The sequence below is a fragment of the Mercurialis annua genome, linkage group LG1-X, assembly GCF_937616625.2.
Source record: "Mercurialis annua linkage group LG1-X, ddMerAnnu1.2, whole genome shotgun sequence".
NCBI lineage: Eukaryota > Viridiplantae > Streptophyta > Magnoliopsida > Malpighiales > Euphorbiaceae > Mercurialis > Mercurialis annua.
This window is the reverse complement of record NC_065570.1, coordinates 67,226,560-67,245,440: the sequence shown is the minus strand read 5'-3', so window position 1 is coordinate 67,245,440 and position 18,881 is coordinate 67,226,560. Positions and strand designations below refer to the sequence as shown.

Here is an 18,881-nt window from a genome sequence, read left to right as displayed (position 1 = left end):
GATCAATTTATTTTTGTCAGAAAAAATCAATCATTGAGTAGGATAAATAAATATCCACCATCCTCTAAAATACATCATTTATATTCTCATCTCCTAAATTATAATGTTGAAATTAATTAATTATTGTATGATACTCTTTTAAAATTATCCTTATACAAATTTAAAAATTTCATATTCAATTAAAATGGTGATATCTTTAAATTTATAAATTTCGTAAAGTACATCGCTTTTTTAGCAAGGTAAGCAGCTATCTTTTTCAAGTCTGTCTTGTCAATGGATCTTTTCCAAGTTGATTGCTAATCTATATTATCCTCGTATATGAGACACATTTCCTCAATAAAATAACATACAAAGATTATGTAAATGGATGGATTAATCTGGGTCAGGTTTAAGAAATGGTTCATGCCGAGTGCAACCAAGCATAAATTTGGCCGTGATCAATCTACATTTCTACAAATGTTAAGCACAGGGAAGAAAAAACACCAGAGGAGATTAATCGGATCGAGAGGACCGTGTTTTGGAAATTTTTGATAGAAGCTCAAGCGATCCAAAAACGTGTCCCTGCAAAAATTTACAAGGAACCTAGTTTGGTACCATTATCTTGCTCCACCACATTTGGCTTTGAGTGCCATAAAATAAGGAAGAAGAAAGAAAAAGATGCACAGTTTCTGCAGTCAACAAGCCTTATCAAAGCAGCCATCACAACGACACAACCTTTAGAAACCATCTTATCGAGTTAATTCCACGCAACCGGTTACAAAATCCGGAAATTGCAACTGCAAGTGTCCCACAGAGAACTATAGTTAGTATAGATGATATATGACAATCCAATTCTAAAATTCCACAGAAGGGCGAGAACCTTCTTTGCCATCAGTAACTAGTCAAAAGAACCTATTTGCAGTGGTGAGTAACTATAAGCGCCAAAAAACTATTTTCAAAAAGAGAAGAAACAACCATAATTCTATCAAGAGATCCATCAAAATATATACTTTGCTGGAGCACTTTTGGTTATGGGACAGCAATTTGAGGAGTAACTCTTAAAAAGAGAAGACAATAATCATAAAATAGTTTATGGGCCGATGAACAAAGAAGAACAAGGAACAGAAAAATGAAGAGACCAACATACCCTAGGAGACCCCTGCCTTGCCATGTCCTAGGAGTTACTGTTAAGTTGATTGGAGCACCTTCTCTCAAAACTACCACAGGTATCGCATGACCCGGATTTTTCTGAGGCTCAAGAGCAAGCTTTTGCAGAAGATTATTCCCAACCTGATATTCCACACTGCCAAATTTCATAATCTGATCTCCAAGTTGTAAACCATCCTCCGCAGCTGGGGATGCATCAGCTATTTCATCAACCACCGCAAAAGGTATGGTGACAAAGGCATCCGCATCCGTGGAACTGGAAGAGTCTCTTAGAACCACATTGTGTGCAGCTGCAGTGATTGATGTGTTTTGATTATCTGATGTGCTATCATTACCTTGCAAATAAGAATAAAATATTAATGTAATTGATTTTACAATTCCAACAAAATATGTTTTTTTTGTTGTTCAGATGTCACATAAGAATATAATTAGCAAATAAACAAAATGTTTGGTCAACTGATTTCATACATTGTGTTGTCAAATAAATATTTTAAAAAGCAATTTTATTATTTCACAAAAACAAGATGAAAATTTTGATATAGTTCTCCTGTAAAAGATTTCTTGTAACAAAAAGAATGTATCTACAGAAAACATTCATTAATCAGAGAATTATACTAGGCAACAAACAAAACTTACAACCCGAAAATTCATTTAAGACATTATGACACCAAAAAGGAATGTTTGATTGCTATAACAAATTTCTAAAATCAACATTTTCTATCATTCAAAAAACAATATGGATTATGCACATTCTTTCTATCAAGTTTTATTTTGAACTGCATCTATCAAGTTTCATTTACATGTAAACAGGCTATGATTGTGATCAGTACATCAGATGTATGAGTAGGCGAATATTTCTATTGCACTGGTACAAGAACTCCATAGTGACAATTCACATCTATAGATAATACCAGCTCCAAAATCACATCTCCTGGAAGGTGCATCAGCAGACGAAAAATAATTTAAAAGTTCTGCCATTGTAACCTTTTTATAGCTTAAGCATGTACCTGCATCTTTCAGAGATGGTGATTTAGAAGCAAGCCTAGCTGAATGCAGAACCTGTATATTCCCATCTATTTTACCAGTTAACTCCTTGTGATCGCTTTTTAACACTGCAATTCAAGATAATAAATAAAACAATTAAAAAAGGTCCAACCACAGACAATTTTACAGTTCAAACAAACTAGCATTATCCGCGAACAGAGCATTATAAATAAAACTAAACATAAAATTAAAGTTAGTAACATGAAATTTGCTCTTTCATTGCATTATAGCTAGCTAGTCCGCTAGTACTACTCAAATTGCATCTCTAAAATGACCTATAAGGATACAACACCCAACTTTTCTTCTACATTTAGTTTTATAGTTTCACAATCTCTTTTAACAGATTCACTATACTCGTCAAAACTGCAGCCAAATCAACCAAAGTCTTGCGGTCAAAGTAAAATTATTGTTTGGGTTCAATTCTAGTGTGGAATTCATTTCATTTTTAAATGAATTCAATTTGAAGTTCATTTGAAAATGAATTCTTGTGCTTGGTATCACGAATTTTAAATATGGAATTCTTATTATTTATTATATGATTTATGTTTTAAATATTTTAAAAATAGTAATAAACCGGAATTCCATTAGCACACCAAACACATATTTTGTAGAAATTCAATTGAATTCCATAAAAAATGTGGAATTCATTTGAACCAAGCAGACCTAAAACATTCTAACAATCTATATCTGCACAATTTCACATTTTCCAGATAAACCATAAACAAAGTCAGCAGTATAATATTATAACCCTAAATTTTCAAACCCAATTTTTTTTTAAAAAAATGCACCATAAGCAATTGAAATAAATACTACTCCAAGAAAACAAAAAATATACATAAGATAGAGTACCAATAAGACGATTGCGTTGTGCCCTTACAGCAGGAATGTCAATATCTGGACGAGGAAATCCCTAAATAATGTACCAAAAATATATTCAGATTATAAAATTAAATAATTTAAAACTGAACAGAGCATCAATAGAAGGATCTTGAAAAATAAGACCTCGGAATCGACGAGATTGCCGGAAAGACCGGGACCGCCGGGTAGACAAAGCTGTTCGATGATGGCGTTCATTTCAGCTTCGACGGCGGTTCTTTTGTCCATCAGCTTCATAGTCTCTGATTTCAGATTCGTTGCTACCATTTTTTTTTCTAATTTCGAAGTGGGTGCTGTATATCAGGGTTTAAGCTTGGAAGACAATAATTGTCTCTCTACAATGGAATTTGGAGTTGGATTGTGTTTTTCTGGATATCTACTGCAAGTCGGAAAGCATTTATTGATAGCCTCGTAATGTTTAGCACCTAGCTACTTGAGTTCATAAACTATACTTTAGTCTCAAATTAGTCCCTACTAGTTTAAATTTGGTTCTCTATTCTTGAGGAAATTATATTTTAAATTCTCTTAATTTCCTTTTTTAAATTTTTTATTTACATAAATTTCTACCCTTTTAAAAAAATATAAATTTTTACATACAGTCGACCCTCTAAAAATTAATATACATGGTGGATTAAAAATTTATTCATTATTAGAATTATTAATTTATTGAATATTACATAAGATGTAACTTTAAAGTTTGTTCCCTGAAATTATTAGAATTATTAATTTATACAAATAATGGCCGAAAAACTGTAAAAACTGAAAAGATTGATATTTGTTTCATAATTTTTTAAATATTAGGCTTAAATCGCAAAACAAATAAAACGTTAGAATTTATTTTACCAATACTCCTAAAAAGTATTAGTTATTATAACTGGGTTTAAATTTGAAAGAGAAGAATTGTTTATCCTTTATCTTGATGAAATTACAAAAACCGTCATCGTTTTGATTGATATGAAACCACAACGTTTCATGACAAAATATATCATAATTATATAAAATAAACAATTAAAAGACTATTTAAATGTAAACTATTTATCAAAGATCACTAAAATAAAAGTTATTAGTATAAACACTTTAGGATATATTTAGCCAGTTAATAATTTATAGTTCAATTGAATTGGTTACTGGATCTTAAGTTTTCTAATATATTAATTAAAAATGTATTAATCTTATGAAAAATATGAATAATAATTTTTAATTAAATAATCAATAACATTGGTTTAGTGCATGAAAGTAAATAGTTTTCAAACAATAATAAGTTGGTGTAGGCAACCTCTTAACTCGCATGACCTTCAAACAATAAGAAGCAGCCAGTAATAAATAATTAAGAGTAAATTGCTATGACACATCTCATATTTCTCGTAATTTATATTTTAATCTTTTCTAATTAAATAATATAGCCCCTATTTTTATATCTGGCAATAACTTAATTCTTCCGTTCATTTTGGGTGTTAGTCAACGAAGTCAACAATAATATATACTCCTCCACTTTTGTATTTCTCAACAATTTCATCTTTCACTTTTGTTATTATGAACAATTTTCTCCCTCATATTTAAAATTAATTTACCCCCAAGTCCTTTGACTTTGTTGGCTCACACCAAAAACAGACGGAGGGACTAAACTGTCAACTAAAACAAAAGTGAGGGAACATATGGTTTAATTTTCAAATAGGAGGGATTAAAATGTGAATTATATTAAATATGAAGAATCTCATAATAATTTGCTTAATTATTAATTTTTCTAATAAAATTATTTAATCAAGTTGACAAACATTAAATGTAGTGAATGAAAATACAATTGATGAACTGTATTTTTTTAACTTAATTATGATATAATTATATATATATATATATATATATATATATATATATATATATATATAAAATGATTATTAAATTCTTAAATAATGAATATGCAAACTTAATGAAAGTAAATTCACGAATAAAGAATTAATTCACTCCCTCAACTTGACACAAAAGATTAAATAAGTTCAAGATTATAAAACCGGATCAATTCAACACACAACTATACCAAACCACCCCCCCGGCCCCCCTCCGCTCTATCCCCCAGCAAGTGAAACACACTCTCCATTATAAAATGAAAAAGTTTAAAACGATGCCTAATTTTTATTCAATTCTTCAAATTAGCACTTAATAATTAGGTCAAATTTGTTATCTCACTCTTTTTCTGCGTCAAGGGGGTGTATTTGATCGATTTTCACAACTATTGAATTTTTTTGATCCATTTTCAAGACCTTGGGCCTATTAGATTTTTTGTGCCAAGTTGAAGGGGGTGAATTGATGTGAATTAACCTATATTATTATAAAACATCAAAGTTTGTTTTTTTAAAATATTAGATTGTTCAAAGAAAAAAAAAATTGTAAGGCTTATTAAACATTAAGCATTGTCCTCAATAAAAATAATTATTATGTAGGGTATTAAACTTGTGAGATTACTGAATTATATGAAAATTTCAAAATGGATACTGATTTTTTTTTTTGTAAAATGGATACTAAACTTAACAAAACATTACAAAATGAGTATTTTTAAGCCACATGTTCCCCATTGATTGGATGAAGGAAGAAGCCACGTCAGGAAAAAATGGCTTAAAGTATCCATTTTGTAATATTTCACTAAGTTTATTATTCATTTTGTAACCAAAAAAAGTTCAGTATTTATTTTAAAACTTTCGCATATTTTAGTACCCTTCCAAATTTAATACACTATTTTGTAATATATAAGTACTAATTGGAAAACTATATAACGTTATCGTTGTGCCATATTATTCATGTAATAAAATAATAGTACGTTAGTCATATGAACAATTAAATAATAAAAAAATAGACAATAATTAAAAGGTTTTTTTTATCGTAAATGCTTATTAATTTATCGGTAAAAGTAACACAACGGCGACATAACAGTTGTATGAGGTAAACACTCGTATAAATTATAAGAAATAATTAGTATGACAAAAATCCACAAAAAAAAGGAGATAATTACCCGAGCAGGCATTATCCGATAAACTCATACACACACTCCTATGGGTTAAAGCTAGAGATGATGTCAATGCTAATCATCAATCAATTTTACTATCTTAACCCACAAAAAGAATTTTATATTTTTGATGGGTTTATTATAAATAGATAGAGACCCCCACACCCAAAAATGGCCGCAAGAGTAGTCTCCTTAGCCACTTCAGTTTCAATCTCTTCATTGTTTTTGACAAAGTTAAAGTCTCCCAACACTAACACCCTTCTTAGATTCTCTTTTGTAGTTACTCCTCCTTTGCGTTATCGTAGTCGGGCAGCAGACAGGAAGTCCATGGCTCACACCTTAACTCGGGCCAATCTTGGCCTTACTCAACCTGCTGATCTTGATGCCCCAAAGGTTGTTTCTTTGGAGTTTGGTTGTTTTGATTTTCTTATTTTTGTTGAAGATTTGATCAGCCAATTGCAGATTTGAATTGATGATTATGCTGCCTTGTGTGATTTGCATATGCTTATCTTTGATCCATTTTTTTCTGTTAGTTTAATGTGTTGAGTTGTTTTGACTGTTTTTGAATGGTACATCTTTTTAAGTTAATCCTAGATTTGATTATGTAGTTGTGCATTGTTTCTAGTAATGGATGGTTTTTCTGCCTTGAGAGATTAACATTTTTCAATCTGTCCTGTCCTTAATCAATCTGCTAGCTTTGATGATCTCCTTTTTCTTATGTTGTTTTTGTTAGTTAAATTTCATTTTTGATTGGTAAAGGGTTTATCTCAAACTTGATTTATTTTCTAGGATTATATGTCATATCTGTATTATTTCTTCGTTTTATGTTCATTTTGTCTGCTAATGGAATATTGCGAGTAAAATCTGTAAATATTTGAATTTTGCTTCTGTATTTATGGTTTTTCATTCTGGAATGCTAAACGTGTATTATGTGTTTGTGACAATTTTCTTGTAGATATCTTTTGCTGCGAAAGACATTGATGTAGTAGAATGGAAAGGAGATATACTTGCAGTAGGTGTTACTGAGAAAGATATGGCCAAGGACGAGAGCACAAAGTTCGAGAACTCGCTTTTGAAGAAGCTAGATACCCATTTGGGTGGTCTTTTAAGTGAAGCCTCTTCTGAGGAGGATTTCACAGGAAAAGCCGGTCAATCGATGGTTCTTAGACTTCCAGGCCTTGGTTCTAAAAGAGTTGGTTTGGTTGGGCTTGGACAATCAGCTTCAACTCCCTTGGCTTTTCGCAATTTTGGTGAGACCATTGCTGCTACTGCAAAGGCTGCTCAAGCCAATAGTGTGGCTATAGTGCTCGCCTCACCAGAAAGTATCTCAAATGGGTCTAAGCTTAATACTGCCTCAGCGATAGCATCTGGTACCTATTTAAGGGTTTGATAGCTTTATAATTTCTATGTGCTGCTGAATGGTATTGTGAGCAGTCAGAGTTAACTTATTTAAATGTTTTAAATTTTGTAGGTGCTGTGCTGGGGACATATGAAGATACTAGGTATAAGTCAGAATCAAAGAAACCGGTGCTCAATTCTGTAGATATTCTTGGTCTTGGAACTGGACCTGAACTAGAAAAGAAGCTCAAATACGCTGAAAGCGTCTCCTCTGCTATAATTCTTGGAAAAGAGCTGGTGAATTCACCAGCCAATGTGCTTACCCCAGGTCTGTATTAGCTCAGTCATTTTTCTTTTTATTGCTTAAGTGTGCTTTTGATGTTAAATAAATATCAAAATATTTGGGAAGCAAACATTGTATTTTGTGTATGCATGTTATACACAGAGGTTGGCTCATAAGTTTTTTTGGATACCTATTCTTCGTTTTTAACACTTTGCACGTCTCCATTTATCAGCTGCGATGGCAGAAGAAGCTTCAAACATTGCTTCCTCGTATAGCGATGTTCTTTCTGCCAATATTTTAACTGCAGAGCAATGCAAAGAGTTGAAAATGGGATCCTACTTGGCAGTTGCAGCAGCCTCTGCAAATCCCCCTCATTTCATTCATTTGCATTATAAGCCTCTCAATGGAACCGTTAAAGCCAAGTTGGCCTTAGTTGGCAAAGGATTGACTTTTGACAGGTAATATTACATACATCAAACATGTGATATGTCATATTGGAATAATTGAATGACGAGCTGCTTGTAGCATTCATGGCTCAGTATCTGATACTTTAACCTATAGGTTAGCATTAATGGTTTAAATTGATTCTTGACATGAATGAGGTGGGGTTATAGCTGTGTAATTTTTGTGTTTTGATATATTGTTTTCCTTAATCTATTGCCTTCCATATGGCTCTTTGAATGTTATGTAAGCATGCTTATTCATTTCATGCTTTCAGTTCTTTTTACTTTTGCAACTATTCTTGATTGTTTCTCCTTTATGTTTCTAGTGGTGGCTACAACATCAAGACAGGAGCAGGTTGTTTAATTGAGCTCATGAAATTCGATATGGGAGGCTCGGCAGCTGTTTTAGGAGCAGCAAAAGCTATAGGTCAAATTAAACCTCCGGGAGTTGAGGTAAGCTACTTATGCCCTCTCTTCCTCTTGTTAATCACTGTTTATGAATCTTTTTCCTGGTAATATATCGCAGTGTGTTTCCTTCCCACATCCTTGATTCTCCTAAATTTTGGACTGAATTAGATCTTATGGCAGTCAAGATTTAGAGTTGAAAAAAGAGGCCTAATTTTAGGGCAGGAATGAGAATACAATGAGATGAAAAGGGTGGGAGAGGACTCTGTCAATTTTTCTTTTTCTCACAAACAGGAATGTGCTCCTAATAATTTCTGAAAATCTCATTTTTTCCCAGGTTCATTTCATTGTTGCAGCTTGTGAGAATATGATCAGTGGAACAGGAATGAGGCCTGGTGACATAGTCACAGCCTCAAATGGAAAGACTATTGAGGTATATCTTCTTTATTCTGTTCAAAACGAGCTCATCAAATCAACTTGTGGGATGTTTCATTTTTAACTGATATTTTTTGTGCGAAATAAACATTGAATTGGGAGTTTGTTCATTGCATATAACATCAAGCACTCTAGCAATATACGCTAACCCTTCATACTCATTCATTGTGAATTGGAGCTTGCAATAAATCAGATTTTGAAGATTAGACTCATTTAGATGACTAAATCTGAATCTCATTCAATTGTAGCGTATCTTACTAATGGTTAACTGGATCTAGCAATTAACATGGTTTTGAAGATTAGGTTCAACTAGGTGTGTTAATTTTATAAGTTGGGTACTGCATAATTATTCTATTGCAACACCTAATGCAGCTGTCATGCCATTTTCTTAACAAGCCTCGTAAAATGTCAGAACTCTTTTCTTGTTATTAGTCATTGATCGAGTTCATCTGCTGAGTACAATGATGGAACGAATCATCCAGTTTGGAATTGTTATAGGGTTGTTCCGATGCCTTTTTCTTGGTATAGCCAATGCACCATTTGACCATATGACTAAGCGACATCTTATTAGTACAAAGATATTTTGTATGCTTGGCTTCAAAAATCATATGACTTTACCAGTTGCTCTTAAGTGAAGTAATGCTAATTTGTATTTTTCATGTATATGAAGAATTGGATGAAGTCCTCATTTATTCAGCAATGACAGTGCTGCAAAATTATGTTATTCTTTGATATTGCTTTTGCAGGTCAACAATACTGATGCAGAAGGCAGACTTACTCTTGCAGATGCTCTAGTTTATGCTTGTAACCAGGGTGTAGATAAGGTAAATATGGTGTTTCCACATTAGTTGCCTGAACAATTACAGGTTTCTATATGCTGTTTGTAGTTATTGTTATAACCAGATAAAAAAGAATCATACCTGTGTCTTGGAATCGCCATGTACTGGACATAAGCTGCCGATTTTTATTAAATTCATGGCTGCTTCTTAAAGCTGTCAAAAGCTCTACCTCTTTAATCAATAATGCGGAAAAACTGTTGTTTTCTGCAACATAATAATGCATTCAACTTTACATGACAAGGATGTAGGATGCTGCTTTCTGATTGTAGATTGATTGTTTGGTTTAAATTCTTAATTTGTAAGCTCGCTACATCTTTTGCAGATAGTTGACCTGGCAACATTGACCGGTGCCTGTATAGTTGCTCTTGGGCCTTCAATTGCTGGTACGTAAATATGTTATTATGATCATGTTGGAATGTTTAACTGTGATGAAAATCAAGCTTTGAGAATTAGTTGTTTCTTTATTCACTCTATTGGACGGATAATCTTGGGGGGCTGAGGTGCCAAAAATGCCGGATAGTGGAAGTGAATGGACTAAATGGAGAGGAGGGCGGGCTACTACTTGAATACATATTGTAATTGTAATGTATTTATATAAGCCTAATGGTATTAAAAAGCCAAACCTTTTTTAACTTTTTGGAAATCTATCAAAACCTTTCAAAAATTGTAAATATATCCCAATTTGGCCAATTCATTAGAAATCTATCTAATTTTTCAAAATCAATTTGATATTTTGCAAAATTGACTTATTCGAACCATGTGACATTGACAATTATTTTTTAACCAATTTTTTGAAAAATTGACATATTCAATGGCTATTGTAGACATAATTAAATCAATTTTAGAAAAATGGATAGATTTACAACGAATTTGTCAAATTTGAATAAGATTTACAACTTTTGCAAGGTTTGAATATATTTCCAAAAAAATCGAAAAGGTTTGGCTTTTTGGCGCCATTAGGCCATACAAGGTTGATATTTAGGGTCAAAAATGAAGTATTGTATGGAGTATATGAGTTAGTGTTGATAGGCTCTACGGTTTATACCGTACAAAGTCAAAACATGTACAACAAACATCTTACGGCGTTGTAACTTATGAGCTGGCATATTATAAACATTCACAGATGTATAAATGAGTGGAACTCTTTGGAGATTGATTATTTGATTGCTCATTATTAATTCTGAATGAATCTATTTCATTTGTAGGTATTTACACACCTAATGATGAACTGGCCAATGAGGTTTCCAAAGCAGCAGAGGCCAGTGGAGAGAAATTTTGGAGGATGCCATTAGAGGAAAGTTACTGGGATTCCATGAAATCGGGAGTGGCTGACATGGTCAATACTGGTGGTCGTCAAGGTGGTTCTATTACTGCAGCTCTATTTTTGAAACAGGTACTCTTACAGTCTTACTACATAAATCAAATTTCTGCACTTCTACCACCTTTTGCGTACAGCCTTTTAATAGGCTTTTTAATAGACTTGTGTCCTAGTTTCTGGTGCGCATGAGTTCGAGCCTTAAACTTGTCTGCAATTTAGATATTTCCAATTTGTGGATTTTCCAACCATGACTTCGCCATGTAAAAGGATTGGATATGAGCAGCAGTTTTGAAGTTCATTGTAAATAAAGCACATGTCACTAAGGATGAGGGATGTGCAAAACCTAACCAAACTGAATGATAGAGTCAAACTGATAAATCCAGTTTGGTGTGGTTTGAAATTATAAGAAAGAATCGGTTTCTTGATATGTTTTGCTTTTAGAAGTATCAGCTCACTTTTGTTATAAAACTGAACCAAACACTAAACTGAAAACAAAGAGAACCTGGATTGGTTCTGGTATATCTCTGGACTATACCAGAATGTCGAGATTCTTTGTTCTTTATGCAATCGGTACATCTGCCAGAATCACCTGTGTGATTCACACCTACCAAATATTAATGCATGATTGTTTGGCAAGGAGCTGAATGCCTGTGTTGAGGTTTAGCTTGTGTGAAAGATGATAAATCCGAATGAAAAGTTTTATTATTTTAGATTAATCTTCAATTTTCTTTAAAATCGTAAATGTTTTAATCAAGAAATTGCATCTGTAATTTTGCAGTTTGTCAGTGAGAAGGTTCAATGGATGCACATAGACATGGCTGGCCCCGTGTGGAACGACAAGAAGCGAACCGCAACAGGATTCGGCGTTGCAACTCTTGTGGAATGGGTGTTGCACAATTCTTCTTAGACACAGAGATCGCGTACGGGGAATTCTTGTCTGGACCGGATGATCATAAATCTGTTACTCACATGAGTGCATTCAATATTGTAAGAGTAGTAAAGTTTTTGTGAGCTGAGTTGTATGAAATTTCGGACTATGCAAGAAATTCCTCCAAAGTGGATGGCAATGAGAAGAGCTTGTGGGGTGTTTGGTTATGAGGGATGAGTGTGAAGAATAAAAAATATATTCTGAAGGAAATGGAGAGGAATAATATATTTGAACATGTTTATTTTTGAAAAACCTTTCCTAGTTTTTTAGCCTCTAATTTACTTTCCAACCCATTTGGTTTGCATGCATAAAGAAAAGGATTAATGTTGTAAAAATTGATCGGTTTTTTCTAAAATCTGTTTAAATTTTTCTAAAGTAGTAAATTTATTATACAGTCGATCCTCTAATAATTAATATATATAGTGGATTAAAAATTTATTAATTATTAGAATTATTAATTTATTGAATTTGTATAGAAAAATTTATAAAAAGTATAAAATATATTTTAAAGTATCTACATTCGTGGATAAACTAACTAAATATACTTCACAATCGCTTAATTGAAAAATAATAATTTTATATTCAGTTAAAAAATATCAACTTGATATTAATTTAAAAAATAATTATCAAAATTAGTAAAATAAAATCTTATTGTACTAGAGATGCTCACATTTGTTGCTAAAGTGAATTGTGCTAAAGTGAATTGTTGAGAAAAGAAAAAGAACTCGATTGGACCGCACGTTGTAAAAGAAAGACGACCAAAGCACTTGGTTGGACTTAGCACGTGCAAAGAGAAACCCCAAAACTTTCAGACGTTCTTCACTTGAAAAAGAAAAAAGAAGAGCATGCTCAATGCTGGGTTGGATTTGGGATTTGCACAGTTACAAACCTAAATCAAATTAAACTTACTTCTACCAAAGCTTACGACTATTACCATTGCCTTTCTGTTCTTGTTTTCTACTTATTTTGATTAACAGTAGTAAGTCATGTAGTGGTTGCAGTTCTTGATTGATTACGAAAATGAGTGTTTCTTTGACTGTTATGACTTTTAATCTTTATGAAGATCAGCCTCCAGATAGCCCTAATTCTTGGCAAAACAGACGGGATTTGTGTATCAGTGTTATTACCAGTTACTCTCCCGTCATTCTTTGTACTCAACAAGGTACTATTTCTGTTGATCTGGCTTCTTGTTTTTTAATAATGTGCTGAATTCATCTGAGTATCTACTTCATTTGTTGATCATTTGGATTTTGGTTTCTGTTGATGTATTTAGGTGTGAAATCCCAGTTGGATTATATTCAGCAGTGCTTGCCAGGTAATTCATCGTTTTATCTTTTTAACTCACAATCAACAACTTTATAACTATTGCTTATATAGACAATCTGAGTTAATAAATGTTTTTTTTATTTCATGCAATCGCGATCTCATTTAAGTTTGTAGCTCCTAAGAAAATGATTGCATACTAGGAAAGTCTTTTTTCCTTTTTGTCCATAGGCAAATGCTCTATAGTTCAGTGCACTTATCTTCAACTGTTGATTTGACCTTGGGGACATTGGTTGATGCAAGTATAAGTTTTAGCTTGAAGGACAGCATTTCATGAAAACCCACTGAAGACCGAGACTGCATTTTCCTTACTCTTTGAGGACCATGCTAGTTAACTTATCGGAGTCCTTATTTGAGACCAAATGTTGTCCTTGAGGCCACGTTGGACTGTCGTGCATATATGTTAAAAATCACATAGCTAGACCTCTTGAACTATTAAGTTTATTACTCTGTCATTTGCTTTATAAATAAGGCTAAACTTCCATCAAGTTAATAATGGCAAATCCGAATGCAATTGTATTTTTGAGTTTGAACATCTATCTTGTTTTTGTTGTAGATAGGGTTTTGCTTTTGATTTTAATAGGAGATGGACATTATTCGCAGCTTGAGATTGATCTTGCAAAAAAATAGGTTTTATGACATTGACCGGGACAAATTGGTTTTTGTTACTCTGTGTCTCTGCAGCAGGTTAAATGTGAGACAATCTAAGCTCAAAAGGCATATACAAATCTTACGGTTTTGATTCATGTTTCCCTAAATAGAATAAAGTAGGGAGTTTCTATGTATAACATATGATTGTGAATGAAATTTCCATTCCTATCATAATAAGTATCAAGCAAAAGGCATATATGCATCATCAAGATAGGTGTTCTATATAGTGATGATCTGGCACTTTTTCTGCCATGGAACAGCCCTGAAGATAGGGGTACTATGTCTGAATTCTACTGGATGGAATGGGAAAGCAATCTTTTGTTCTATGGCTCATTCAACCCAAAAAAAAATGGTACTCTGTCAATAGTATTTTATTTCAGTAACGCCAAATATTGGACTTTGATGACCTTTAGTCCTTGGTTTGATTACCATTTTTTTATTTAGAATTTGTATTTTGAAATTTCATCCATAAGATGATTCATGCACCTGTGCTATTGTAGTATGTTTTAATGAAATGTTGGAGGCACTTCTTGATCTCATGAACCTAGAAACTTAGTGTCGCTTCTTCATATTCTTCAGGTTATGATCAGTTTGGAATATCAAGAAAAGGATCCGAAGACACTTCAGATGAGCACTGCACCATCTTCTATGACAAGGAGAAGGTATGGTATCAGTTATATCCCAGTCTGACAGATGTTCACATTTTCTTTAGTCTAAAATATGGAGGCAATTTTAACCTATCTTATGTCTTTTTCTTTTTCGATGAAGGTAGAGCTGGTAGAAGGTGGAACATTTTGGTTATCAGATTCACCATCTGTCCCTGGAAGCATTTCCTGGGGGGCTGCAGCTCCATGTATAGCAACATGGTCGATATCCTTCTAAGTTTTAATTACTAATTTTCCAAAATTTACATAATCTGTATGATGAGTTGGTACCTATTCAGCTTTTTTTGGGTGCGTATTTATAGCTTACCTTACTGTTTCTTTGACATGATGCCCACACATTCCAATTAAAAGGAGTTGAGCCACCGGGCTTTTCTTTTCAGATAGTGAATACAAACATGGATGAACTTAGTCCTCGCTCCCGTAGACGAAGCGCTTTACTCACTTGGCAGCATATTGCATCCTTGCCTCCAAGTTTGCCTGTTGTATACTGTGGCGGATTTAATACACAGAAGGAATCAACTACAGGACGTTTTCTTCTTGGGAGATCAAGGTATCTTTTATACATAGAAAAATAAGACTTTATTTGTTGTTATTTCTTGATCAAGGAGTCTTTGGTCCCATATCTTGGATGCTGCCTATTGCTATGTCTATTCTATTGTCATGCTTATTGAACCTTATCTATCTTTAAGGACCCTGAAAACATGTTTGAGGTTTGCCACAATTTCTGATAATTATAACAGTTTGCAATATTAATAGCTGAATGGAGAAGATACGATTCTTAGTTATCAACGAATATGATGTTTACATGTTGCTGATTTTCCACTGTCTTACTTGGAGAGAAACACATAATGGTTGATGACTCCATTTTCTTTTCCTGTTTGTAGTGGTTTTTATTTTCTGTTTTCTGGTGGTTCTGTTTTTCAATCCTCTCTGTTGTCATGTTAAGTTAACTAAGTCATTGTTAAACTGCCACACCCTGATGAGTATAGTCAACCAGCTACATCATAGTCTTCATTATAGCTGAAAATAAATTGTTTTATTAACTACTTATGATGTTAAATCGGACCAGCCCATGTCACTCTCCCTAAGGTTACAGAAACGAAAAAGATGATATATTTTGTACAGTATCTTATATTGAACAGAAACTACAATCCTGTTTTAACATAAAAACAAATTTGAATAGCTGTTCTACATGATTTTTAGTTACATTTTTATGAATAATAACGTGCCTCTCCTTTTTGACATTTCTAAGATGGTAGGATAGTATTTCTGGGTATGGGCAGCACATACCAGCTTCATTTGTAAATTTGCAGTTTGGAGATTTTACATGTGAAACAGTTTTTGATTGTCACTATGTACATTCAATTTTGGGAAATAACCATCAAACCAATTTTATGGACACATCAAATAAACTAGAAGAAGAAAAAGTAAATGTGAAGTTGCTTTCCAAAAGTCTGGTGTTTGGTATTGAGTTTTATTGCTGTCAAGAAGTAAAGATGTTCTGTTCTTTCTTTGAATTCCAAATTTAAGACCTGGGAAGTAAGGATGTTCTGCTCTTTGTTTGGATTACATTGACAAGATATGACTTAAGCATTAGATATTTGCTTGAAATTCTTCAGAATGTGATTTGGAATCTGGTTATATTCAGTTTATACTAGTCTTTTGATGAAGGGACAATTAATTCATGGAAAAATGAACCTGTGTCTGGCTTAGGGAAGCTGTTGGAGTTGGCTTAGTGCTTATCATTGAAAATATATTTCTTGGGTTGCAACTCATATCATAATAACAAAAAATAATTCTTCTCTTAAAGAAATGCTCAAAATTGAGATGACTGGCATGCAAAGAGTCTATTTGAAAACAATGCTTCAGAAACAAACAAAGTTATTTTCATTTATTTTGTATCACGTGAAGTACGAATGCTCCATTTTTATTTTCTAGAAACATCTGCTTTATTCTTCATTCTTTTTGAACTTCACAATTAAATTGATGGACATGCTTTTGAATTTTGTACTTTTTGAGTTATGAGATCAAACTGACAGCTACTGGCTTTTGCCTTCAGAGAACATGGTGTGGTGGGAGATATGAGAGATGTGTGGTCCAATGCTCGAGCTAGAAAAAATAGCTCCCTCATTCGCACGTATCATGGTTTTAAAGGTACCACATTGGAATTCCTGTATAGTAGTAGGTGTCTTACATGATATAACTATCCTCACTCTATGCTCTGGTGCTGTCAGGTAACAAGCAAGGCGCTCTCGAGTTTTTCAAGTTGATACTAAGAGCACTCTGCCTCTGTTGGGATCGCCAAACTCAGGATCTGCATGTGGATTGGGTCCTTTTTAGAGGTAGATCTCTCATCCCTTCCTTGTGTGAAGTGGTGAATGACAATATTGACGGGTACTATCCTTCCTCTCATTATCCAATATTTGTTGAGTTTACGCTTCCTCGTTCTGTGAGACTACTTGAACCACCTCCTACTCAAGACGATCACTAAATTATGATTGTTTTGAAGTTCCTTTGCTATTTTCTTCTTTACCTTTCTTTAACATTCAAAAAGCTTAATTATTATTCATCGATTGTTGTGAGCATGGCATATGTTTGGAGCATAATATTGGTTTGGTTATAGAAGATCTTCAAATGGATGAAGTTTGTCTCTGCTTGTATCTAAATCTCCTACTTTTCTTCAAGAATTAAACTTGGGGAATGGAAACTTTCTGTGAAGTTTTACTGTAGAACTTACATCTTAAGGTTTTTCTAATGGTACATTTCACGAAGAAAACAAGTTTGTTCAAGATTCTTCCAAATACTGAGATGCATCAATTGTTTTATTTTTACCTTTTCCGAAGTGTTTACTTGTGCAGTGTTGTATGCCTAGTTTCTGATAGATTTTTACAAGATATGTGAAACTTGTTATTACAAGATATATTCCTATCTGTTTTAACATATTCCTTCCCTCGCAAATATATATATATATATATATATATATATATATATATATATATATATATATATATATATATATATATATATATATATATATATATATATATATATATATATATATATATATATATATATATATATATATATATATATATATATATATAGTGTGTGTGTGTGGGCGCTCGCGCGTAAATTGCTATAAATGTGAAAGATGTAGCTTTTTTAACAAATACGGAAATCCCAAAATATTTAGTCCTCTCACCGGTCCATAATACTTGTTGCTTTTGGCTACAAGAAATTAATAAATATTTCTTGAATCAATATATATTTTTACTAAATTGTTCATATTAATTACTACTATTTTTATATTTGTCTAATTTTTTTAATCTCACTAAATTATTTATTGATAGGGATAAATTTGAACAATTACAACAAATGCTCATTTGATATTCTGTAGTGACTATTAACCAATATTTTATTCATCAAAAAAAATAATCTGTAGTAACAAATATTATGGACCAATTTTTTTCTCAAAAGCAATAAATATTATGGACTGGTGGAGTAACTTTTATAGTTATTAAAAAGTAAATGAAATGAATAATAAGTGAACTTAAAAAAAATCGGTTGGTTTTATAGTTTATATGGCTTAACGATTTATTGGTTCGTGCGACTTTTTTCCAGTTCAAATTGGTTGAACCATACTTCTAGTTTTCAAAAGTGAACAGTGTGGCTTCTGATTCATAGGTGAATGGTTGAACCGACTGGTCCAATCTGATTCTTAAAACATCAAAATAATTTGACTGATCAAACAGTTGTAGATGTATAAGATTCAAAAAGTACCATCGTCACCTCATATGCGTTAAAATTTGACTAGCTAGCTGGTTCATTCAAAATTTATTTTTTAGTCTTTTTTTTTTCTTGAAAGGATATTATTTTTCACTCTTCAATGTGGCGTCCGAGAGTGTTTATCTTATGTAACGGTTGTGCCATGTCATTTTTACAACAAGTTAATAAATATTTATGGTAGATAATTTTTAATTATTATTTAATTTTTTTTCATTAAATAATAAAACATGGCTAACACCTCATTGGCTTGTTGCACGAATGACGTGTCGCAGCTGTTGTATTGTATAATTATCCGGCGTCCGATTATAATAATAATATTATTTCCTAAGAAATTTCAACTCAAAGTTGGGCTCTTGCGTATGACTTAAAATAGCAGTAACCCCTTACCTAAGCAACCATTTGA

At 32.7% G+C, this 18,881-nt stretch overlaps 3 protein-coding genes across 3 annotated transcripts; 2 read left to right on the top strand and 1 right to left on the bottom strand.

Moving 5' to 3' along the window:
• Positions 1 to 355: 355 nt before the first annotated feature.
• LOC126666258 (uncharacterized) lies at positions 356 to 3,493 on the bottom strand. Its single transcript, XM_050359263.2, has 5 exons — positions 3,193 to 3,493; positions 3,040 to 3,100; positions 2,154 to 2,258; positions 1,127 to 1,481; positions 356 to 776 (listed from the first exon to the last, which is right to left on the bottom strand). Exons 1-5 carry the CDS (start codon positions 3,331 to 3,333, stop codon positions 755 to 757), a joined length of 684 nt encoding a protein of 227 aa, XP_050215220.1. The 5' UTR covers positions 3,334 to 3,493; the 3' UTR covers positions 356 to 754.
• Positions 3,494 to 6,090: 2,597 nt separating this feature from the next.
• LOC126656085 (leucine aminopeptidase 1-like) lies at positions 6,091 to 12,330 on the top strand. The gene is made up of 10 exons (XM_050350560.2): positions 6,091 to 6,457; positions 7,020 to 7,434; positions 7,536 to 7,730; positions 7,918 to 8,143; positions 8,455 to 8,581; positions 8,871 to 8,966; positions 9,715 to 9,792; positions 10,130 to 10,190; positions 11,013 to 11,200; positions 11,904 to 12,330. Exons 1-10 carry the CDS (start codon positions 6,236 to 6,238, stop codon positions 12,030 to 12,032), a joined length of 1,737 nt encoding a protein of 578 aa, XP_050206517.1. The 5' UTR covers positions 6,091 to 6,235; the 3' UTR covers positions 12,033 to 12,330.
• Positions 12,331 to 12,791: 461 nt separating this feature from the next.
• LOC126665677 (uncharacterized) lies at positions 12,792 to 17,650 on the top strand. The gene is made up of 7 exons (XM_050358547.2): positions 12,792 to 13,215; positions 13,327 to 13,368; positions 14,607 to 14,689; positions 14,796 to 14,898; positions 15,029 to 15,242; positions 16,752 to 16,846; positions 16,927 to 17,650. Exons 1-7 carry the CDS (start codon positions 13,074 to 13,076, stop codon positions 17,181 to 17,183), a joined length of 936 nt encoding a protein of 311 aa, XP_050214504.1. The 5' UTR covers positions 12,792 to 13,073; the 3' UTR covers positions 17,184 to 17,650.
• Positions 17,651 to 18,881: the final 1,231 nt, after the last annotated feature.

Excerpts from the sequence above, each read along its gene's own strand:
- LOC126666258 (XM_050359263.2), bottom strand. The coding sequence starts at position 3,333 with ATGGTAGCAACGAATCTGAAATCAGAGACTATGAAGCTGATGGACAAA. Across the intron at positions 3,101-3,192 it reads GCAATCTCGTCGATTCCGAG|GGATTTCCTCGTCCAGATAT; the intron begins GTCTTATTTTTC and ends TACATTATTTAG. Across the intron at positions 777-1,126 it reads CAAGGCAGGGGTCTCCTAGG|TTGCAATTTCCGGATTTTGT; the intron begins GTATGTTGGTCT and ends GGACACTTGCAG.
- LOC126656085 (XM_050350560.2), top strand. The coding sequence starts at position 6,236 with ATGGCCGCAAGAGTAGTCTCCTTAGCCACTTCAGTTTCAATCTCTTCA. Across the intron at positions 6,458-7,019 it reads CTGATCTTGATGCCCCAAAG|ATATCTTTTGCTGCGAAAGA; the intron begins GTTGTTTCTTTG and ends ATTTTCTTGTAG. Across the intron at positions 7,435-7,535 it reads TGCCTCAGCGATAGCATCTG|GTGCTGTGCTGGGGACATAT; the intron begins GTACCTATTTAA and ends TAAATTTTGTAG.
- LOC126665677 (XM_050358547.2), top strand. The coding sequence starts at position 13,074 with ATGAGTGTTTCTTTGACTGTTATGACTTTTAATCTTTATGAAGATCAG. Across the intron at positions 14,690-14,795 it reads TCTTCTATGACAAGGAGAAG|GTAGAGCTGGTAGAAGGTGG; the intron begins GTATGGTATCAG and ends TTTTCGATGAAG. Across the intron at positions 16,847-16,926 it reads CACGTATCATGGTTTTAAAG|GTAACAAGCAAGGCGCTCTC; the intron begins GTACCACATTGG and ends TGGTGCTGTCAG.